This window comes from Mustela lutreola, chromosome 18 (assembly GCF_030435805.1).
Source record: "Mustela lutreola isolate mMusLut2 chromosome 18, mMusLut2.pri, whole genome shotgun sequence".
Classification (NCBI taxonomy): domain Eukaryota; kingdom Metazoa; phylum Chordata; class Mammalia; order Carnivora; family Mustelidae; genus Mustela; species Mustela lutreola.
Genome location: NC_081307.1, coordinates 4,210,842 through 4,235,786, shown reverse-complemented (window position 1 = coordinate 4,235,786; position 24,945 = coordinate 4,210,842). Strand labels below are relative to the sequence as shown.

Here is a 24,945-nt window from a genome sequence, read left to right as displayed (position 1 = left end):
ATGCCTCACTTGCTCTGGTGGGGCGTGGAGCTGGACAGAATGCCCATTTGTGAGCTGGATTTTTCCATAAAATAGGCTTTGTTTCCACTGACCCTCAAATACTCCAGAGTCATCAGGGGCCAATGCAGTTCAAATAGCACCGTTATAAAAAATAACCACAGGAAAAATAAAATCCAACACATCAGATTGTTTATGGACACAAACTGGAACACCAAAACCAGCGGTCTACTGAAAGGCAGTTAATCTGATATTCCGTCAACCCAAGCCGGGATTAACCAACATCTTCAGGACAGCAACTAACCTGTACGAAGAGCTTTCAAAGTGATTGTTGTACTTACAATCTTTGGCTGTAACCAGTACCCTGTATGAACCTGAGAATGCTGTCTGGAAGTTCCTAAAACATGACAGATAATCATGATCTTTCTACTGTGTAAGGGTCAGCTAGTTTCTGGTGGTCCTCAAACATAGATAGTCAAGTCCACAAACTCTAACTCCCGTTGCGCCCTGTCTCCCCGGAGCGCGCCCTCTTTAGGGCCCTTTTGGTTGTTCTGGATTCCCTTAGGAAGGACATGTTCAAGTTTCCATTTTACCACACCCTCTTCCTTCCTTAGAAAACTTATTTGAAAAAGCATAAAGGTAGGGGAGCCCAGGTAGCTTAGTCCTGGGATCGAGTCCCGCTTCAGACTCCCTGCTCAGTGGGGAGTCTGCTGCTCCCTCTCCCTCTGCCCCTCCCCTCCACACTCCCTCCACTTGTGCTCTCTCTCTCTCTCAAATACATCTTTTTTTTTTTTTGAAGCATGAAGTTAGAATATTACTATAGCAAGTTTATGTACTAGGAGGGATGGGCAATTTCCCAGACCTCCACTACTGTCCCATTTATATATTCCTTTCTTGTTTTTATCAATGTACTTTTATTTGTAACTCATAGGGCACCGGCACCTTATTTCCTTTCTTTAAAAAAATTGACATTCTATTATAGGCATCTCCCCATAGTGCTCACACGCTTTATGATCGTGAGAGATGGCACACACCCTTTAGATGGATGCACCTTAATTTAACTACTTCCAGTTTGTTTCCAATTTTTCCCTATTAGAAATAGTTCCAGGGCGCCTGGGTGGCTCAGTCAGTTAAATGTTTGCCTTTGGCTGAGGTCATGATCCCAGGGTCCTGGGATTGAGTCCTGCATCAGGCTCCCTGCTTCTCCCTCTGCCCTTCCCTCCGGCTTGTGCACGTGCACACTCTCGCTCGCTCTGACAGATAAATTAAAATCTTAAAAAAAAAAAAAACAGTTCCATGATTAGTGTTTTCATTCATATAGCTTATATTTGGATTAAAAAAAAATTCCCTGAAATGGATTATTAAAGGGGGCATTTATTTAGTTTTGTTTTTAATTCCAGTACAGTTAACATACAGGGTTATATTAATTTCAGATGTACAATAGTGATTCAGCAATTTAAAGGGAGTATTTAAAAAACATCTTGAAATAATTTGAAACTTAGAGAAAAGTTGCAAGAACTCCACACACCCTTTACCCAAATTCACCAGTTCTTTTTTTTTTTTTTTTTTTGCTGCAAAAAGCTTTATTGTAGAGGAGGAAGCAGGCTCCCTGCTGAGCAGAGAGCCCGATGCGGGCCTCGATCCCAGGACCCTGAGATCATGACCTGAGCCGAAGGCAGCGGCTTAACCCACTGAGCCACCCAGGCGCCCAACCAGTTCTTAACCTTTTGCCACAATCCATGAAGAAACACTTTCAGACTATTAGAATAGCCTTCTCTTTATCAACAACTCTCTCTCCTTCGCTAAAGACTCACTACAACGGTTACAAAATGGTAATTCACCAACAATGGCTGCAACATGGTATTTTACCGACTCCCTACCATGTATCAGATGGAATGCTGCAAGGAGGAAGAACAGGGTCTTCACACAGACTGCCAAATAGTTTTATTAATAGTTGTAAATGTACAAGGTCATCCATAATCCGTGAATTTTGGTACCTGCAAGTTGTTCTTTTTTGCTAAGCAATCAACAAAAATATGGGCTACTGTTGCTTTAATTTGCATCTCTTTACTCCTAAGGCTAAACTTTTATTTATTTATCCAATTGTCCCCCTTCTAGTCCTTACTATATATAAAATTGTCCCTCCATGTATTCTGCACAATTGGAATCTAAATAGGCACTCTAATTTATTTATGTGTGGTCTTTATTGAAAGATAGTAACTCTTCTTTTTTTTTTTTTAGATTTATTTATTTATTTATTTATTTATTTGACAGACAGAGATCACAAGTAGGCAGAGAGAGTGGGAAGCAGGCTCCCTGCTGAGCAGAGAGCCCAGTGCAGGGCTCGATCCCAGGACTCTGAGACCATGACCTGAACTGAAGGAAGAGGCTTAACCCACTGAGCCACCCAGGCGCCCCTTAACTCTTCTTTAATGCAAAGATTTTTCTCGATTCACTGCTTTGCTTTGTTTCAAGTTTCTAATTGCATACAATAAAGTATGCTGTACACTTCTCCTATGATTTATCCTTGAATATTTGATAACTATTCAGTTCTATTTTACTGTAAATTTTCTAAAATAAGATTCTATTTTATTCTAAATTTTAAAATGTTTTAAAAATGCTAGTTAGGCCATCAGATTAATTTTTTGAGAGCTGTGTGTCTAATTTTGTTTTTCTCAACTGATAGCCAGCAATCCAACCTCTCTTACCCAACATCACCAAACTATAACACTCCTGTATAGCAGGCTCTATCTCTGGCCTATCTACTGTTTTTGTAGAAATAGCAGATTTTTTTTCATTGTTGTGGTAAAACACCTATAACATATCATTGATCATTTTAGCTATTTTTAAGTGTACAATTGAGTGGCATAAAGTATTGTCACATTGTTTTGCAAGCACCAGCACCATCCACCTCAGAACTTTGTCATCTTCCCCAGCTGAAGCTGTCCCCGTCCACACTGCTGCCTCACCTCTGTATACTTTCAACTCTCTCGTAAGACTGTCCGTCATTACTTTTCTTTTTAGATTATTTTATATCCTTGCGAACCTGACCCAACAAATTCACTTTGGTCTTTTGTAAAGTTAGAAGAAAAATTTGGTTGGGTTTATATTTGTGGGGAACATAATACCTTTTTTTAAAAGATTTTTTAAAAAGTAATTTCTACACCCAAGGTGGGGCTTGAACTCACGACCCGGAGATCAAGTCACATGCTCCACCTACTGAGCCAGCCAGGCGCCCTGGAGGGAACTCTTATCTTTATAAAATTTAGTTTTCCCATCCCATAACACTGTCTCATCTGCAGGTCTGCTTTCATGTCTGCGTGAAGTTATGTGCCTTTTTCATATACAACACTCACACTTATTAGGATTATTCTGAAATGTCTTTTTGCTGCAATTCTGGAGGTGTTGTTGTTTTTATTACATTTTCGCATTGGCTGCTGCTGACAGACGAGCTGTAGAGTTCTTTATTTTTATGGTGCGCTTGGTCATTTTTGCTGAATTCTAGCACTGTTTTAGAGAATTTTATCAAACGTCTTTTTGGTATATATGTCAGTAGATGATCATATGTTGTATTTTAATGGATTGATAAACTGCATTACTTTGAAGGTGTCAGAACACCCTTCTTGGGATTCACTCAATACCTATCTGTTGAGCGCTTATGAGGGCCAGCCCTGTGTAGGTCTGGAGGTGGATAAACCCTGCCCTGTTCAGAGCCTGTTTTCTAGTAATCTGGAAAATCAATTTGATCCTGCTGAAATGTTCTAAAATCACTGATGTCATTTATTAGCTCCTTAATTACACAAATATTCATATATCATTTTATTTTTTTATTTTTATTTTTTTAAAGATTTTATTTATTTTATTTGACAGATAGAGATCACAAGTAGGCAGAGAGACAGGCAGAGAGAGAGAGGGGGAAGCAGGCTCCCCGCTGAGCAGAGAGCCTGATGCAGGGCTCGATCCCAGGACCCTGGGACCATGACCTGAGCCACCCAGGTGCCCCTCATATATCATTTTAAATCAGGTTTTGGTACTAGGCTTATTCAGAATAGTATATACTTTGTAAAACAAAAAGAAGAGTTTCCTGTTCTTTTTTTTTTTTTATACTAGAAAATTTAAATAGCATGAAAATTATTCTTTTAAAATGAAGAGGCTATGGGGCGCCTGGATGGCTCTGTTGGTTGAATGTCCAACTCCTGGTTTTGACTCAGGTCATGATCTTGGGGTCATGAGATCAAGCCCTGAGTTGAGCTCTGCTTTGAGCGGGGAGTCGGCTTGAGATTCTCTCTCTCCCTCTGCTCCTCTGTTGTCTCGTGTGTGTGCACACGCGCGCTCTCTCTCAAGTGAATAAATCAATCTTTGGGGCACCTGGCTCAGTTAGTTAAGTGTTTGCCTTTGGCTCCGGCTGCAATCCTGGGGTCCCGGGATCCAGCCCTGCATTGGGCCCTCTGCTCAGTGGGAAGTCTGCTTCTCTCTCCCCCTCTGCTCCCCACCCCCAACTCGTGCTTGCTCTCAAATAAATACAATTTTTAAAAATAAATTTTAAAAATAAAATGGAAGAAGTTATCTAATGAATCTGCCTAGAGCTGCAGTCAGCTGTGCCCCTCCTTTTTGTTTTTTCAGATGAAAAGAATTGTTTTTGGAGAATGTCCTTAATCTCTTCCTCTGGGAGGCGCCTGGGTGGCTCAGTGGGTTAAGCTTCTGCCTCCTCGTCAGGTCATGATCTCAGGGTCCTGGGATCGAGCCCCGCATCGGGCTCTCTGCTCAGCAGGGAGCCTGCTTCTCCCTCTCTCTGCCTGCTGCTCTGCCTACTTGTGATCGATCTATCAAATAAATAAATAAAATCTTAAAAAAAATTTCTTCCTCGGCTCTGGTCAGATTTTCCACTTTTTCCTATTTCCTTGACAATATTTACTTGTCATGTATACTTTTTGCAGAAAATGATTCATTTTACAGATTTTTACAAATTCCTTAGCATACAGCTTTGTGATTTCTTGTGTAACTTAAGAACGCCCTTCTCTATCTATCTGTTATGTCTTTCTCCTAACTTAATTCCTTTTCCTTTTTCCCTTATGTGATTTGATATTATTCTATTAATAACCACTTTTCTCTCTCTCTCCCATTTAGTATTTTTAAATTTATTTTGCATTTAATTATTATACCTTTCTTAGTTGGCTCAGAATTTTTATTGTTCTGCACTTTTCATAAAATCCTAATTTGAATGTCCAGCTCTTTTATTTTCTCTTTGCTCAATTAAACCATTTAACGATAGGATTTTTCAACTGAGTATAACTGGCCATCAAAGGTTTTCCCATGTATATCCATACACACATACACACACACTTTCTTTTTTTAAAAGAAAGCTATCATTATAATTTCTAAACTGTCTGACTGAACTGTTACTTAAAAAGAGCATTTAAAACCACCCAAAGGGATACTTCCCTTTTTCAAAACACAATCAATTTATACTTTAATTTCATTGTGATTAGTGTGTTTAGCACAACTTCTGTTCTTACTTTATAAATTCTAAAGTGCCTTTTTTTTTTTTAAAAGATTTTATTTATTTATTTGACAGAGAGAAATCACAAGTAGATGGAGAGGCAGGCAGAGAGAGAGAGAGGGAAGCAGGCTCCCTGCTGAGCAGAGAGCCCGATGCGGGACTCGATCCCAGGACCCTGAGATCATGACCTGAGCCGAAGGCAGCGGCTTAACCCACTGAGCCACCCAGGCGCCCCTAAAGTGCTTTTTATCATGGCCTTCTGAATTTATGGTTAATTTGATAAATGCTTGATGATACTTGACAAAAAGTCATATATCATCAGCAGGGTAAAACTTGGATATATATTTATTATACCGCTCTAAATCTATTATTCAAATCTTTTATATTCATTTTTAAAATTTATTTATTTATTTTAAAAGATGTTATTTATTCATTTGACAGAGAAAGAGAGATCACAAGCAAGGGGAGCTGCAGGCAGAGGGAGAGGAAGAAGCAGGCTCCCCCTGAGCAGGGAGCCCGATATGGGGCTTGATCCCAGGACCCTGAGTTCATGACCTGAGCTGAACGCAGATGCTCAACCGACTGAGCCACGCAGGCGTCCCAAAAAATTTATTTTAGAGAAGAGAGTGTGTGCGTGCGAGTGAGGGGCAGGGAGAGGGAAAGAGAGCAAATCTCAAGCAGACTCCCTGCTGAGCACAGAGTGGGGCTTGATCCACTCTGCAGCACGTGGGGGTCTTGATCCCACGACCCCACGATCATGACCTAAGCCAAAATCGAGGCAGGTGCTCAACTGACTGAGCCACCCAGGTGTCCCTCAAGTCTTTTATACACACACACATATACACACATACATATATATACATATACATATATATGTATATATATATATTTTTTAAACATTTATTTATTTATTTAACAGAAAGAGAGCACAAGCAGGGCGAGTGGCAGGCGAGGGAGAAGCAGGCTCCCTGCTGAGCAGGGAACCCGATGTGGGACTTGATTCCAGGATCCTGGGATCATGACCTGAGGTGAAGGTAGATGCTTAGCCGACAGGGCCACCAAAACACCCCAAATCTTTTATATTCCTAAATACTTTTTGTCTTCTTCATCTGTCACACACTTAGACATATTAATTTTTAAGTTCTAGTGGCTTGTGCCTTATCTTTTTAGTTGTTATGTTTTTTGGATCACAAGGGACTCAGAGTGCTATCTTTTCACTACTGATTCTGTCTTTTGTTTGTATTATTCATTGCTGTGTTGTAACCTCCCTCTTAGTAAGCTAAATGTGTTTCCAGATTAAGGCCATCATAGGGAGCAAGAGAATTATTGAAGAGCAGGGGAACCAAAGACCAAGAATTAGAACATTAAATTAGAAATTATAATACTAACTTTTAAAATCAGTAGTGCTTCCTAAAAGTGCTTCCAGATCCAAAGGCTGGTTGAGTAATCATTTATGTCATCACTATAGATGAACAGTGTGGGTAATTCACAAAAAAGTCATCCCAAACCACCCCCATGTGGAATTAAGATGTTTGGGGATAACACCACTCTGAATCATGGTTAAATAGCTCAGGGATGTGTTCAAGAGTGGCCGTTGTGTGCTGTAGCCATGGCTGGAGACCAAAGTGACCAAGGCTCACAGAAGGGGGAACAATTCAAGTTCCTGAAACCTACATCTGTGGATAATTTTATTTTCAAGAGTCCTCTCTATTTTTTTTAATTAAGGCTTTGAACTTTAACCAGAGGTAGTGTCCCAGGAAAATGTTTAATGAACTGAACTTGGATGTAAAATATAAAAATGTATAACACCGAAAGATTTATAGAAAACAAAACTTGTCTTACCTATGCCTTCTGAAATATAGATTACACTAATAGGGTATACTATTCAGGACAATATGATTTTTCTAATTATCCTTTTCTAAATCATATATTCAGCTAACATTTGGATCACTTAATGGAGATTTATAAGTGTTTTAAATGGGGTACAACAAAATTTAAAGTATGCCATTAGCTATGTACATTTAGAAAAACGCATGAATGAATAAAATGTACCCAGATACATTCAAAAGCTTATTTTCAGCAACAGTTTCCATCCCTTCCTGCCAAGTTCCTAACTTTGCCCCCCTGTGTGGAAGGTGGCTCTAAGCGAGAAGCCTAACAAGCAGATCGGACAGGAAGCAGAGCTGGAAAAATTGAACAGGTGGGGTGGTTATTCCTGAAAACACAACGGCATTCAGTTATGACTTTATGTGGATGTCAGCACCTTTGAATGTTTCCAGAATCATGGTGTCACCCACACGGGGCCTTGCTCCTAACACCACGCTGTACCTCTATTTCCGCGTGCACCTGCTGCGTGGGGGGCTGGGGTGCACAGAGCTGGCGCTGCGGGAGGGCTGGCACTCTGCGGGGGGGGGGGGGGGCAGCCACAAGCTCTTCCCAGGGCCTCACCACCCAGGCTTTGCGCTCCATGGGGAGGACTGGAGAGCCAGGACCCTGAATTAAGCTACTGCAGCAACCAGCTCTGCGCTTTGTCCGTCAGTCCACCATAGTGACACTAGCCAGACTGACCTCATTCCAAGTTGAGGTCTGGCTCCCATCTATTTGATAGGTGACATCGACTGTGGTCTCGTGTTAAGGAGACTTATATTAAGCCTCCAGCGAGCTATCCTAACTCAACTTACCATCAGCTCTAAGGAAGCAAAACCTATCACATGATTTGTATGGCTATTTTAGGAAAACGATAACATACACATTTATCCATTAAGGTCCTATACAAATTGGATATAAATCCCTTAGGAGCACCTCCTCATTATAGTAGAAATATAAATATTGGGGAAATGACATGAATGTAGGTTTTTATGGGCACTTAATACTTTTCATCTATTTCTGTAAGTAGTATTATAAAGTTTAGTGTTATGGGCAAAAGAAGCATTGTCAGTTACAACACTTCATACATTCGTATAGGTTAGACTGCTGAGAGCGTTAGGTTACAGCCAGGAACAACTCTGTTTTTCAAGAGATCTTTCAACTGGTGGGAAAGAGGCGGCCTTCACTAGGCTGGTTATGTGCAGGGTTAGTCATTAAGAAGACAGTAACATTTGGGCGCCTGGGTGGCCCAGTGGGTTAAAAAGCCTCTGCCTTCGGCTCAGGTCATGATCCCAGAATCCTGGGATGGAGCCCCGCACCACCGCACCACCCGGCTCTCTGCTCAGCAGGGAGCCTGCTTCCTCCCCTCTCTCTCTGCCTGCCTCTCTGCCTGCTTGTGATCTCTGTCAAATAAATACATAAAATCTTAAAAAAAAAAAAAGAAGACAGTAACATTTATTTAAAAGCAGCCCCAAAGACTCTCCATGCCTGCAGAAAAGTTCAAAGCTTATCTCCTCGGGAGGAAAATCTATTTAGTAAGAGGCATCTCCTTTCTGCTCCCACGCGCTCGTGAACCAAAGCTGATGTGAAGCGGGCGAAGAGGATCACTTTTCAGCCCACGGAGTTTTGTGTCGTCTGAAATACTCCAATGAACCCGTGCTCCTTTTGTAACTTTTACATCACTGGACTCAGAACAGGAACGGTGATAGACTGGCAGGGGCACAGCACACCGTTCCTGCCTCCCTGCTTCGTACTTGGCCTGTGCGTGGGGCAGGGCGTGGGAGGGAGCCGGAGGGCAGGGCAGGGCAGGGCAGGGCGAGGGAGGGAACGGGGCCTGCCCTGCCGCTGTGGGACCTCAGTTGGGCCCCTCCCTGGTTGAGTGAGCGTGGGTGAGTTGCTTAACCCTTCTGTCTTCAGTTTCCTCACTGCTAAAGCCGAGGTCCCCTTAGCACTCACCTCAGCAGGGGCCTGGGAGGATTAAATAGACTCACATTCACAGGGCACTTAACACGCTGCCCCAGAAAGCCCCTGCCCCGTCTTAGCTGTGGCTGGTTGATCATCACCAGGATCGCTCTGATGAGCAGGAGGCATAGAGCATTAGGTCGGTGTCTTAATCCTGGCTCTAGCACTTGCTCAATGTATGACCTTGGGAGAGTGACCTTACTCTGGAGGCCTCAGTTCTCTCATCTTTAAATCAGGAATAACTACCAATTTCAGAGGGTTGCTGTGGGGTTCAGTGATGTATTTACTGAGCATGTATGAAGCCCTGAACACAGCTCTTGGCATTCCCCAAGCACTCAGTAAGTGGCGGTGATTTTTACAATAAAAATTTGTGGAAACTGAGAGTTTTCTATATACTGTGGCAAAAAAAGGGAGAAAACAAACAAACAAGGAAACAAAAAGCCTCTTTCCCATGAGGCTGACTCTCCATGCCAGAAGGGTCCGATTTGTCAGCTGGCCCACTTAAAATATTCCTATAAATGCCACTTGACGTTTTAATATTTGAAGCAAAGTCATTCACATGTAGTGGTATTTGTTTATAATTGACACATCGGTTGCTGTTTTTAAACCGTGTGTGAACATGGATGGTGGTCTCTGTCTCAGTCACTGTGGTACCCCTGCTGCCCACAACAAACGGCACCTCACACAGAGCAGGTACAAATGTTTTTCTTGAATGACACGAACAAATGAACATATGAAAAATCTGGAAGTGTCTTTTGCTTCGTTGAAGTCAGCGAATATTTTTGTGTATAGGAGGCCCACTGGGTACGCTTTAACATCTCTCCACATACGGGGCAGACCTGGGTTCTAGTCCTGCCTCCTCCCCGGGGGACTCAAGGAGATCGTTTCCTCTTCCTTGACCTTTAAGGGTCCTTGCGGCTCTGACTCCCCCTTTGTAAGCAAGTCCCTCCTGCATAGTCCCGAGTTCTAGAGCACTTGGCAGTGATGGAATTCAGCATTACCCCTCCTTGGCAGCTGAGGCACTTTGACCAGTCATAAAAGGAAAAAGCACTGAAACAAACAATCGAGTCTTACACTTCCATTGAGATGATGTCTCAATGTCTACGCTCACTGTCAACACCCAGTCCCCTGCGCTGGCTGGAACTGAGTGCCATGCCCCCGTGTGAGCCTATGAATATGGTTAGCGTACACAGGACATCAATGCAAAACACACTGTGGAAAAAAAACGAAGAGAGAAACAGGACAAATGGAAAGAGGGAGAGCTCTTGCCATGCACACGCTGAGAAAGCCAAGTGTGTGCGACAGAAGGCATCACGCTGCCCCGCCTGGAGGGTGGAGAGGGACAGCGTGGGATAAGCCAAGGCCCGCATCCGACAACACCTTAGCAGACCCCGCAAACCTCAAGATGACTGTCGTCAAAAATAAGCACATGCCAAGAGCTGCCAGCTTTTCTCCCATTCACTCGGCGACCGGGGAAGGGCCCCGGCAGCCCGATGGAGGGACCCACCTTGCAGTGTGTGGTGCTGACCGGAAGCCCGATGTTGGAGGCGATCACCACGGTGAACGCGGAGGCCAGCTCGATGGTGAAGCCGCTGCAGGGGGGAGGGCAAGATACACATCACAGGCGCTCTTTGTATCAGCCTCACAGACACCCCAGGGGTGCCAGAGTCTCACCAGAACATTCTTTGGGCCGATTGTTGGGCTGCTGACCGGGCAGATGACATTAACAGAAAAGAAACTGCTGCATAATGACAACAATTCACACTAAGACTGTGTGTGATACTGTTGACAGCCCTAAATAGCCTTTTTCCGATATGTTTTCAAAAAGCACACACTGTCGTAAGTGGGTCAGAAATTCCTGCTGTGTAAAAAATGCTAAATTAGTCATTTCTAAAGTGGCGGAGAAAAAAAACTACTCCCATTTTTAAAATGTGTACTTCTTGCAAAAAAGTGAATTTTTTCCCTCAGACTGCTTGTTTTTCTTCAAACCAATCTTATAAAAGAATCATTACAGTGAGTTTCAAGGGTGGGGGTGAGGGAAGACTTTTTACAATAGGTGGTTCCATGTCCAGTTGTGCCCTCCAAGTTCTCCTGTCGGTTTGTCCTTAACCCGGAATGCACGTGCAGAACACACAGCAGAAGGACCGCCCGAAGGCAAATGGCGGGTCACGGCTCCCTCCTGACCAGCTGCAGGAAGCACGCGCAAGCTAACCTCCGAGGGTGCCAGCGGAGAGTGTGGCGGAGTGTGGCGGAGAATTTTTGGGAAATGCAGACCCTGGGCCTACAGCGGTTCGCATGCCCGTGGGCCCTGCTTCCCTCTGGGCCTCCCCAGGGGTAAGACCACCAGGGGGCCTGGACCCAGGTTTCTTTTCCTCTTCCCTCCCGCTCTGGTTCAGCTTCTCTTCCTCCTACACTCCCAGCCTCTCAGCTTCTCTCCCTCACTCGAAGCCACTGCAGATGGGCCAGGTATGCCGCACGAGGGACAGCAACGATGGGCGTGGAGCCCACTGGGCCCCAGCGGCCCCCCGAGGCTGTGCAGAGGGCATGGGGGCAGAGGAGCAGCGTGGGAGGGCTTCAGACACTGCAAGCCGGTTCTGCCGCAGGCCCGGGAGGACAGCCCTGCCCCTTGGGCCGGCGCTTTGGCCTACCTCGACGGTGTGATGGGAGTGAGGTCCTTCCCCATGGTCTGGATCACTCTTCTCCCCCAGACCCAGAGGCCGGTGCAGATTCCAACTCCTCCATAAAACAGCAGCCAGACGGGGGTCGCTGCTTCTTGCAGGACTGCGCCTTGCTCGTAAATCAGCCACAAGGCTACCAGGGGACCGATGGCGTTACTGGGAAGGAGGAAAAGAGACAGTGACACAGACATGGTCTGCATGAGCCCACGGTGCCGTGCATCCCGGGCTTGAGGAAAGCCCACCGGCCTGTATTTGCGCGTCGCCCACACAATCGAAATGACTCATTTGTTTTATTGTGGTGAAAACCCCATCAACTTTACTAGTTTCGCCATTTCTAAGCGTATGGCTCTGTAGTGTTCAGCAGCTCCACAGCTGTGAACCAGAGCTCTAGGACTTTCTCACCTTGCAAATCTGAAACTTTACACCCACGGTACAGGTACAGGAAGTCCCTTTGCCCCATCCCACCCCTCCACCGGGCGCGGCTCACCACCAGCCCACTCTCTGTTTCCACGGATTGGACTACGCTAGGCACTTCACAGAAGGAGAAGGACTCAGTATTTGTCTTCATGTGATGGGCTTATTTCCCTCTGCATCTCGTCCTCAGGGTTCATCCACGTGGGAGCACGAGTCGGAAGTTCCTCCTCTTCCAGGCTGTGCACCCTGCTCCCCGACGACAGCCCACACCTTCGTCCGTCCGCCTAGCGCTGCCACCTCCTGGCTGCGGCAAAACACGCTTCGGTGAACACGGGGGTACAGATGTCCCTGCGGGACCCTGCGTGCAACTCTGCCGGGCACAAACTCAGAAGGAAAAGGACTGCTGGGTCACACGGTGGTGCTATTTTTCATAGTTTGAGGAACCTCCGGACCGTTTTCCACAGCAGCTGCACCTGTTCACATGCCCGCCAACAGCGCACCAGGGCTCCCATTTCTCTACACCCTCGCTAACACTGGTCACCGTGATTTTTCTTTTTTAACAGGAGCCTCTCCCTTAATGGGTGTGTGACTTATTGATTTTTTAAAGAAGTACTGAATTATCACAACAAGTGGACACAAAAACCCAGTTCTTTTTTTCTTTTCTATTTTTTCTCTATTTCTATTTTCATGACTAGCCTTGCTACTAATACAAGCTACCAGTTTGGGCAGCCATGTCAGCTCCCACACGACAGACCACAAACACTGTCTCTGACCCTCAGTTCTCACACCCAGCCTGCCGCTAGGTATGGCTGCTCCCATCTTACTGACGAGGAAATGGATGCCAACATTACGTCACCAGCTGAAGGCAGGAGTCAGGCCTCACCCTCTTTCTCCTCAACCGTTACTGTCACTCAGACCCTTGGCAGGCACATGTGGACTGTTATGGGGGATGCCACAGGTTTGGTTTTGTTTAGTTTTTAAAGCAGGCTCCATGTCCAGAGTGAAGACCAGTACAAGGCTTGAGCTCATGACCCTGAGATCAAGACCTGAGCAAAGACCAAGAGTAGGACACTTAGCCACCCAGGCGCCCCATTCTTTGGTGAAGTGTCTGGTAAGGTGTTTGGACCCCTTTTTAAGTTGGATTGTTTGTTTTCTTATTGCTGAGTTTTAAGAGTTCTTTGTATATTACTCTTTTAGCAGATTTGTTTTTGCAAGTATTTTTTTCTTTTTCTGGCATCTTTATTTTTTTTTATTTATTTGAGAGAGAAAGAACAGATGGGTGGGGAGGAGCAGGGGCAGAAGGAGAAACAGACTCTCCCACTGAGCAGGAAGCCCAACATGGGGCTCAATCCCATGGCGCGGAGATCATGACTTGAGCTGAAGGGAGACAGCTAACCAACTGAGCCACACAGGTGCCCCCATATCTGGCTTCTCTACTCATTTTCTCGACACTGTCCTCCGCCATGCAAAAGGTTCCAATTTTAATAAAGCCCAGTTTACCTAGTATTTCCTTTATGGACTGTGCTGTTGGTGTTGTATCCTAAAGGGTCATTTCTATAACCACGGTCATCTAGGTTTTGTCCTGTGTCATCCTACTGGGAGTTTTAATAGTTTCCCACTTTACATTTAGGTTTGCGATCCATCTTGAGTTCCTTTTTCTGACTGGTGTAAGGTCTGCATCCAGATTCATTTCTGCGCATGGACGTCTAGCTGCTCCAGCGCTGTTTGCTGAGAAGACTCTCTTTGCTGCGTTGCATCTCCTTTGCTCCTCTGTCAAAAATCAGTTGATTGTATTCATGGGGCACTATTTCTTTTTTTTCTTAAAGATTTTGTTTATTAATTTGAGAGAGAGAGAGAGCGTGCGCACCCATGAGTGGGGGGCAGAGGCAGAGGGAGAAGCAGGCTCCCCTCTGAGCACGGAGCCCGATGCAGGGCTTGGTCCCAGGACCCGGGGGTTATGACCTGAGCCCAAGGCAGACACTTAAATCGACTGAGCCACCTAGGCACCCCCAAGGGGGTCTACTTCTGAGCTCTATTCTGGTTCACTGACTTATCTATTCTTTCCCAAGTACCACACCATCTTGATTACTGTAGCTTTATTACAGTAAGTCTTGATGATGGGTACTGTCAGTCCTTCAGTTTTGTCCTACTCCTTCAATACAGTGCTGACTACTCAGGGTCTTTTGCCTTTCCTGACAAATTTTACAATCTGTTTGTCGATATCCATAAGATAATCTGCTGGGATTTTGACTGGGATTGTAATGAATTTATAAATTAAGGGGGGAAGAACTGACATCTTGACAATATTGAGTCTTCCTATCCTTGAACATGGAAAATCCCTCCATTTAATTCTTTGATTTTATTCATCAGTTTTATAGTTTTCTGCATGTAAATCTTGTACAAATTTTGTTAGATTTATAACTGTTTCATTATGTAAACAATATTCTGTTTTTAATTTCAAATGCCACTGGTTCATTATTGGTATGTAGGAAAGCAATTGACTTGTTTATTAACATCATATCCAGCAACCCTGCTATAACTGCTTACTCATTTCAGGAACTGAAGAAGTTCCCCTTTATTCCTAGTTTACTTAAAGTTTTTATCATGAAAAAGAGGTGAATTTTGTTTAAGATTTTTCTGCAACTATTGATACAATCATGTAATTTTTCCTTTTTTAGCCTATTGATGTGATAGATTACATTAACTGATTTTTGGATGTTGAACCAGCCTGGCATACCTGGGATAAACATCCTTTGGTCATGGTTTTTAATTCTTTTTATACATCACTGGATTCAATTTGCTAATATTTTGTTGAGGATTCGTACATCCATGTTTGTGATACATACTGGTCTGCAGTTTTCTTTTATGTCAATGTCCTCCTCTGGTTTTGGTAATAAGGTAATACTGGCCTTACAGAATAAGTTGAGAAGTATTTCCTCTACTTCTATCCTCTGAAGGAGACTAGAGAGTTGGCATAGTTTCTTCCTTAAATCTTTGGCAGAATTCACCAAGGAACCCATTTGGGCATGGTGCTTTCTGTTTTGAAAGGTTATTAATTATGGTTTGATTTCTTAAATAGATACAGACCAATTCAGATAGTCTATTTCTTCTTTCATGAGTTCTGGAAAATTGTGTCATTCAAGGAATTCAGTCTTTTTCATCAGGTCATCAAATTTATGAGCAGAGCGGTTCAGAGTATTGTCTTTTTAATGTCTATAGGACCTAAAGTGAAGTCCACTCTTTCATTTCCAATGTTAGTAATTTGTATCCTCTTTTTCTTAGTTAGCCTGGCTAGAGGCTTATCAACTTCATTAATTTATTCATAAAATTAGCCTTTGGTTTCAAGGATTTTCTCTTTTGACTTCCTGATTTCAATTTCACTGATTCTTTCCTAATTCTTATTATTTCCTCTGCTTACTTTGGATTTAATTTTCTCCTCTTTTTCTAGTTTCCTTGGGTGGAAATGTAGATTACCTATTTTATATATTTATTCTTTTCTAATATATACATTCAGTGTTATAAATTTCTTAGCACTGCTTTTGTTGCATCCCACTAATTTTGATGTGTTTTCATTTTAATTTAGTTTAAAATACTTAAAAATTTCTCCTTTGATCCATGTGTTATTTAGAAGTGTGTTGTTTAGTGGCACCTGGTGGCTCAGTGGGTTAAAGCTTCTGCCTTCAGCTCAGGTCATGATCTCAGGGTCCTGGGATCAAGCCCCACATCGGGCTCTTTGCTCGGCAGGGAGCCTGCTTCCTCCTCTCTCTCTCTCTCTCTTTCTCTGCCTGCCTCTCTGCCTACTTGTGATCTCTATCTGTTGAATAAATAAATAAAAGCTTTAAAAAAAAGAAGTGTGTTGTTTAATCTCCTGGTATTCTGGAATCTTCTAATTATCTTTCTGTTGTGGATTTCTAATTTAATTACATTGTGCTCTGAGAGCAGACACTATATTAGCTTTATTTTTTCAAATGTGTTTAGGTGTGTGTTATGGTCCAAAATACAGCATATCTCACTGAATGTTCCATATGGGCTTGAAAAGGATGTGAGTTCTGCTACCGTTGGATGAACTAGTTCACAGATGTCAGTTATATCCAGCAGATTTGATGGGTTTAGGGGATTCAACTATATCCTTACTGTTCTTCTGTTTGCTGAACCTGTGTCTGTTCTATCTAAAATTAATACAGAAACTCCTGTTTTCCTTTATTAGTATTAGCATGGTATATTTTCCTCCTTTTAACCTGAATGTGTCTTTCTACTTAAAGTGGATTTCTTATGGCAACATACATTTGGGTCTTGGTTTTTGATCCAGTCCAGCAGTCTTTGTCATTTAACAGGTGCATTTAGACCACTGACATTCAAAGTTATTACTGATTTAGGAAGATTAAGATCTACCATATTTGTTACTCTTTTCTATTTGTTGGCCTTGTTCTTTCTTGTTTTTGTCTTCCACTTTTTTTGCCTTTTAATTGAGCATTTTATATGATGTCATTTTCTTTCTTCTCTTAGGATATCGTTTATACTTTTTTAAAACTGTTTTTAGTGGTTGCCCTAGACTTTGCAATACATACTTATATAGCTACTCTATGTCTGCTTTCAAAAAAGACTATACCATTGGGGCGCCTGGGTGGCTCAGTGGGTTAAGCCGCTGCCTTCGGCTCAGGTCATGATCTCAGGGTCCTGGGATCGAGTCCCACATCGGGCTCTCTGCTCAGCAGGGAGCCTGCTTCCTCCTCTCTCTCTGCCTGCCTCTCTGCCTACTTGTGATCTCTGTCTGTCAAATAAAAAAAAAAAAAATCTTTAAAAAAAAAAAGACTATACCATTCACAGACAGCATGGGTCCTTAAAATAAAAAAAAAAAATCCTCATTTCTCCCTCCCATCCCCTATATCACTGCTGTCATTCATTTCATTTAACACAGGCATACATGTATTATATACATATATACACACATACATATATATAATACATACATGTATCAATACACATATACATATATACACACATATAAAATATATAATATAAATATAAACATCAAATATAAAATATATAAAATATATACTTAGTTGACTTCCACATTGTGGGGATTGGGATGCTGAGCCCCACACAGTAAAAACTCTGTGTATAATTTCTCTCTCTTTTTTAAAGATTTTATTTATTTATTTGACAGAGAGAGCAAAAGAACACAAGCAGGGGGAGCAGCAGAGAGAGAGGAGAAGCAGGCTCCCTGTTGAGCAGGGAGCCTCATGTGGGGCTCGATCCCAGGACCTTAGGACCCTGACCTGAGCCAAAGGCAGACACTTAATGAACTGAGCCACCCAGGAGCCTCTATAATTTCTGACTCCACAAAAACTTTACTACTAGTAGTGCTAAGTGGAAGACTGGAAGCCTATGGACACATATTTTGCATATTATATGTATTATATATTATATTTTTACAATAAAGTAAGCTAGAGAAAAGAAAATGTTAAGAAAATCATAAAGAAAAGAAATGTATTTATAGTACTGTAGTTATTGAAAAGACCTGCACATAAGTAGATGCACAGTCCAAACCCATGTTGTTCAAAGGTCAATTATATATATACATACATACATATACATATATATATAGCTGTGTGTATGTATGGGGATATGTATGTGTGTGTGTGTATAGTTCAACTGTGGTCTGACAGCAGACATTGTATTATACTCTTTTTAATTTGTTGAGATATGTTTATATATTAAACTATATTTAGGTAACTGTATATGTACATATAGTATATACTAGCATATACAACTGAATAACTGATACACTGTTAGTATTATTTTGAACAAACTGTTATCATTTAGATCACTTAAGAATAAGAAAAATAACTTTTTTTTTACCTTTACTTAATCCTTCCATGATGTTCTTCCTTTCTTTTTTTTTAATATTAAAATTTTTTTTTAAAATTAACATATAATGTATTATGAGTCCCAGGGGTACAGGTCTGCGAATCGCCAGGTTTGATGTTCTTCCTTTCTTGATGTAGATCTGAGTTTCTGAGCTATATTATTTTTCTTCTCTCTAAAGAGTTTCTTTCTTTCTTTCTTTCTTTCTTTTTTTTTTTTTTTTTTTTTTTTTTTTTTTTTTTTTTTAAATTTTATTTATTTATTTGAGAGAGAGACAGTGAGAGAGAGCATGAGCGAGGAGAAGGTCAGAGGGAGAAGCAGACTCCCCATGGAGCTGGGAGCCCGATGCGGGACTCGATCCCGGGACTCCGGGATCATGACCTGAGCCGAAGGCAGTCGTCCAACCAACTGAGCCACCCAGGCGTCCCCTTTCTTTCTTTTTTTTAAAGATTTTATTTATCTATTTGACAGAGAGTGTGAGAGAGCACAAGCAGGGGGAGCAGGAGAGGGAGAGGGACAAGCAGGTCCTCTGCCAGAGAGCCTGATGTGGGACTCGATCCCAGGACCCTGGGATTATGACCTGAGCCGAAGGCAGACGCTCAACCATCTGAGCCACCCAAGTGCCCCTAAAGAATTTCTCTTAACATTTCTTACAAGGCAAGGTATTTAGCAAAACCTCCCTCAATTTTTGTGCATCTGAGAAAGTCTTTATTTCTTCTTTACTTCTGAAGAATAATTTCCCAGGGTACATAATTCTAGGCTGGTGGATTTTTTCCACGCTCAACGCTTTAAATACATTTCACTACCCTCTCAAATGCATGGTTTTCTGAGGAGAAGATGGATTAATTCTTATTTTTGTTCCTCTGGTAAGTTTTTTTCTTCTGACTTATTCCAGGAATTTTTCTTTAATTTTCTATAGTTTGAGAATGATATACCTAGATATAGTTTCTTGGGGGCATTTATTCTACTTGGACCTCTGGGTTGGTGTTTACCATTGATTCATGGAAATTCTCCATAATTATTGTTTCAAATATTTCATCTGTCCCTTTCTCTCTGTCTTCTCTTGGTAATCCTATTACGCATATGTTAACACCTCTGTAACTGTCCCACACTCCTTGGATAGTCTATTCTGGTTTTTTGGTCTTTGGTTTCTTTAGTTTGGGGGATTCCTTTTGACATAGCCTCAAGCTCAGAGATTCTTTCCTCAGCCGTGTCCAGTGCACCAGTAAGCCCACCAAAGGCCTTCTTCACTTACAGGGTCGTCTCCAGTATTTCCTTCTGGTTCTCTGTTAGTGCCTCCGTTGTTTCTGCTTCCATTGCCCATCTGTCTTGCACGACGATTACCTTATCCATTAAACCCCTAGCATGTTAATTACAGTTGTTCTAAATTCCCAACCCGACCATTCTAACATGCCTTGCCACGTCTGGTTCTGATACTTGCTCTGTCTCATGGTTCTCATGGGCTAGTTTCTCTTCTTCGAGGTTAGGCTATGATCGTACCTCAGCGGGTTAGGCTCCGGTTAACCACTTTCCCCTGAGGGCAGCTTGCTAAGAACACAGTGGTCTGGGTCTGTCAAGTATGGTTACTTTGCCTCTCCCCCACCATGGAAGCAGGAGGCGACTGCTTCCTCTGATCTTCACTGTGAGGAGCTGGCAGAGCTCCTAGAGGCAAAACGGACAGTCTGGTGGGGGCCCTACCATGGGCTCTCCCTGGAGTCTTTACCTCCCACACTCGCCTCCACTGGGCCTCTAGGAATTCATCATTACCGTTCAGGCCCTCCGGCCCGGCACTGGTTCCCACGACGCTTTCCACTCACGTGTCTCCCCCGTGACCCCCATGCTTGTCTGTCTCTCCCGTACTCGTCTTGGGGCCAGCCGTCTGCCCTCGGCCCTCCTCTCTCTCACGGCTCCAAGAGGAGTTGTTGATTTTTCAGTCTGTTGTGAGGAGGGAGTGGCAGCCTCTGAGCTCCTCTGTGCAGAAGCCCCCACAGGCCTTCGAGGGGCCGTCTGCGGCTCCAGCTTCCCCTCCTCAGCCCGCCGGATGCCGTGCAGGCAGAGCGGAGGCTGAGGGTCATGAAGAGCTGCCTGTCGAGTCTGCTTCTTATTAGCTGTGTGATCCTGGGCAAGAGACATCGTATTTCTGAGCTTCAGATTTCGTCTTTGAAGGATACCACTATGACCTCAAAGGACCGTTTGGAGACGGATTAAGAATAAGTTACCAATGGTTCAGCAATGAAGCCTGGAGTAAACTTAATAGCCTTGGGTTAAAGGAATAGAAGTTTCTCTTCACTGCCACATCACTTCCAGAACCTTGCACTTTTACCTGACCATGTCTGCACTCGGAAGCCTCAAAACCAGGCCCTGCCCAGCAAGCCACTGCTCGAGACGCCAGTCCCCTGCAGCAGTTCCGCCTGGGACCTCCTGAGGCCTTGCAATACGGCTCTGGGGTGCTTCGTTACTTCTCCATGTATGTTCTTTTAATCTCCCCAGCTGGAATTTAAACTCCAAGAACAGGGACCCAATTCAGAACACCTTGCCGGTACCAGGGCTTCAGTAGGAATTTTTGATCTGGAGGAGGAGGAAGTAGGGTGGTGCTGGGCACGTAGTCACAAAAGTAAGCTAGAACCGAACACGATGCCTGAAATACAGTGACACGGCAACACCTACGTAACAGCGGGTGGAACCCGACTTGACCATGTCTCTTGTCTGGGAGGACGACTTCTTCTAAAAAGAACAGACCCTGAACCGCACATGGTTAGGCAGTGTCTGAAAAGCCAGAGCTGTAGAATCAAAACCATATATCTGGGCAATAAGAAATACAACAGCATGTTTTCCTGATTTGGAGAAAAACATTAGGCTTGATGATAATAATAGTAATGGAGAAAATACATAGATACTATGTGAGAAGCACCGTCCTAAGCACATTAAATATAGCATCTCACTTAATCCTCCTAGAAACCCCATGAGGCTGGTACTAGTTTTCCTCCCATTTTACAGATTGGGACACTGAGGCTCCCAAACAAACACGTGGCTTGCCTAGGGCTTCCCAGATCGTAAGAAGAGAATAGAGACTCTACGTAGTCCAGGCCTCCATGACCTGCTGACCTGCTGGTCCACACTCTCCCTCCATGGCCTCCTTGCTCTTCCTACAATACCCTAGGTGCGCTCCTGCCTCAGGCCTTTTGCACCTGCTGTCCTGGAGCTTCTCTTGCACAGCTGCTCACACAGCTGGCTCCCTTAGCCCCTTCAGAGCTCACCCCGTGAGCCCTAACTTGAGTAGCCTCGCCAACACCACAGTCCCCAAGACGCTGCCATTCCCCTGCAGACCTGATTCTCCCCTTGGAGTCTACACTGTGAGCACACCACAGCTGCTGTCTGTCTGCTCCCGGTGACAGGGATCCCCGTCGGGTGTCCACACGGTGCCTGGTCCGCAGGCAGGCCCTCAGCACCATACCTGCCGAGGGAACGCATATACTTACCTCACATCATTGCCACCGTGAGCAAAGGATCCAAAACAGGCAGTGAGGACCTGCAGGAAATGGAACAGGAGGTGGACCTCGGCGGTGTCCTTCTCCTCCTTCTCTTCTTCCGTGGGGTCCTCCCGGGGCTGGTCGGGATCGGTCAGCTCAGAAGCCAGCTTCATTTCCACACCCCCCTCATCGGCCTCGATCTCGGCTTCTGCGACCGCGTTGCAGTAGCTCGAGTAGCTGTCGTAGCGAAGTCTCTTCTTGGAGTAGGACACGGCGTCGCCCACCAGCTTCTCGCTGTCCTCGGGCGCGGAGGACGAGTCGGCGGCTCTGAAGGTGCCGTGCACGGGCAGCCCGCAGATGGCGGCCGTGTAGCACGTGTAGCTGTTGTTGCGCCGCAGCAGCCTGTAGTTGTTCTCTGGGGCGGGCCTCTCCTCGGGGCCCCTGTCCGCGTGCATTCTGTGAAGCAGGTCCTTGTAGAGCCCCGAGTCCTTGTGCACCGTGTGGTACACGTGCCCGTCGCTCCGCGTGTGGCCATCGAAGCCAAAGGTGCCGTTGGAGATGGGTGATTTTGCGGAGCCATGGGTCATGGACAGTGCCCTTCCTGAAAAGGGTGAACGAGAGTCTCACTTTCTAGCCTTCTGAAGAGAAATTGTTTCTGAAAGGAAATATTACTCCTCACAGTGGTTCTTTCTGGAAATTAAGGTTATGGGGCATTTTCCAATTTTTCCCCCATGCTTTCTTTTCCAAATTACTATAAAGAATGTGTAATACGGTTAAAATAGCAAAGGAAAGTTGGAAATGTACGAATGAATAATATGGCCTTTGAAAGTGATGCTATTTTTCTCCTAAAATATGTCTTCTAGAAATTACCACGACACTCCTTCCTGTTTCTAGTAACCAATAAAGGGATAATCCTTAAAGGAACTTGGGGAAACTTCATAGAGGAAGTTCACTGGGAGAGAGAAATTCTAGGTGTTCCTTAAAGGCCAATCATGACAGTCAGAGGCACTTATCTGTCAGATCTCAGTGGGACAAAACCCATTTGCTTTCTTTGGGCCAAGTCTGAGGGCGCACCTACAGGAAGCGAAAGCAGGTGCCAGGGCCCCACCTTGCAGGAAGGTGGGGAGCTGCCCAGACAGGCTTGGCAGAGGCTGGGGCTCACCCATCATTCTCCGCAAATGTTAGGAGACAAAAGAACCCCACTGCCACAGGACAATCTCGATGTTCTCTGAGGTTTCTGTGATTCTAAAGTAGGACGATGTCCTTGGCTCCAATTTCAGCTTTCTCCTTGTGTCTTCCGGGAGGAAGGCACACTTAGTGAGCTGGAAGGGCCAATCTTTGGCAGCTAAGTGACTGCCCCACAGAGGGATGTGTGTGCAGCTGGCCGAGCCGCACGGAGGCTGAGCTCGGCCAATGTGTGGGCTCCTCATGAGACTAGAAATAGTTCTTGGAAGAACATAACAGGCGCAGAGTGAGCCTGCTCTGTTGACTGCATGGTCTCCTGAGACAGCCTTAACACCTGGGTTCTCCCAAACCATGACACTGGGGAACACTTGTGTGCATGAAAACACTTGTATATCTCCCCCAGAACTGCTCTCTGCCACCAAGCAAACCCAAATCCTCTGCATACATCTTACCATAGGAGGCTCGGGGGTGGTTCCCCACTGATGTGCCTTCCGAGGTCCCAGCTGGCTCCCCCGCTGGCCCCGTGAGAGGGACGGTGCTGTCATCATTGGCCTTGGCACCTGGTAGCTCTTTAAATACCGGGGACTCTGCTTCCTGAATTTTCCCGAGGCTTTCATCAGACACTCGCGATAAAGCAGCTTCTTTTTGTAATTTGCCTAAAGAAAATATAGCCATAACTGAAAATGCTGAAACAGAGTTCTTGTTATTAAAAAATGAATATAAAGATGAATATTTGTCTTTATACTTTAGTACTACTTACTTGGGAAATGAAAAAATATAGTTACAGCTAGATAGAAAAAAATAAAGTGGAGAGTTCAATTATCTGGGAAAACCGAGCCAGAAAATTCAGCTACTGAGTATAAGAGGGAGGCTCCAGCCTCAGTTCTCTCCTCCAAAACCAACAAATAGAGATGGCTAGATTCGGTCCCCACGGTCCTGTCCGGGGCCAGCATTCTGTAATCCTACAACCATCTGGAATGGTCTTCTGTGTTCTTAAACTAACCTCAAAATCACTCAAGTGTTTATCCTTTTTGTCTTCAGAGCTATTAGTTATAGTTTGTTTGGTTTTCTTCTATTCAATAAATTATTGGTCTCCGATTTCTTCAGGTCACCAAATCTTAGGAAACAAGTAAATCACCTTCCAAAAAGGAACAGAGAGATCCTACTTACTTTTAAAAATATTTTACTTTCAAAAAAAAGGAGAAGGGATTTTTTAAAAAGCTGCTCAAAAGTGCTGTAGCATTCTTTTTAATCAGATCTAATAAGTGGTGCGGCTGATTTAATGATCTCACTGCTTGTAAATTCTCCTGGGCAAATCTCTAAGCTCTTACCTACAAAACTAAAATGCAAGTATTTTCAGTTCCTCTGCTGGATACACCTACAGCATCTCCAGCCCCTCTCTCTATTAAGAGAGTTGGAAGAAACACACACAGATCTTCCAAAACGACACTTCTGTTCTGTACTACAGGGAACGAAGAAAGGTACACACAGATCTCCTACCACAAGGCGCATATAATAAAAATGAGAGAAGGTAATATTTGTAATGATAACAATAATAACTAAGCAAAATCGTTAATGCTTACATGAGACAGGTTTCATTATTTTCTGCTTTTTATTAATGAGCACACTGAGGTACAGAGATTAAGTCATTTGAGCAGAGTCACCCAGGTGGTAAATTGCAGGCAGTTTAGGGCTATGGTTCGTGTCCTTAATCACTAGTGTGTACTTAAAACAACCAAACAAGAAATATATACTGAAATAACAAAAGATGGCACTGACCAAAAAGAAAAAAAAAATTTCCTGGGAAGCCAGAATGGGGAGGAATGTCCGTTTCCTGCTGTTATATTAATAGCCTTAAGATGAAAAGTGAAGATTTTATAGTCTATTTGACAAGAATGTTCAGATAGTAGGAAAAGCCTTTAAACGTCAAAGCATTTAAGTATGGGGTTCAATCAGGCCAGTGGCATGTTTTAAGTGGCTCATTTTAGGCAGCAGCAGCTACTTA

At 43.9% G+C, this 24,945-nt stretch overlaps 1 protein-coding gene across 5 annotated transcripts in view; it reads right to left on the bottom strand.

The window, feature by feature from the left end:
• Positions 1–24,945, bottom strand: part of SLC20A2 (solute carrier family 20 member 2) — a 107,534-nt gene that overhangs the window by 2,350 nt on the left and 80,239 nt on the right. For 4 of the 5 annotated variants that reach the window (XM_059156302.1, XM_059156305.1, XM_059156304.1 and 1 more), the window contains 4 exons: positions 23,393–23,596; positions 21,765–22,356; positions 11,974–12,159; positions 10,833–10,917 (listed from right to left, as the gene is read on the bottom strand). In XM_059156302.1, the coding sequence (XP_059012285.1) occupies positions 10,833–10,917; positions 11,974–12,159; positions 21,765–22,356; positions 23,393–23,596 (1,067 nt within the window). The remainder of the gene's footprint in view (positions 1–10,832; positions 10,918–11,973; positions 12,160–21,764; positions 22,357–23,392; positions 23,597–24,945) is intronic. The other variant, XM_059156306.1, reaches the window with a different exon arrangement.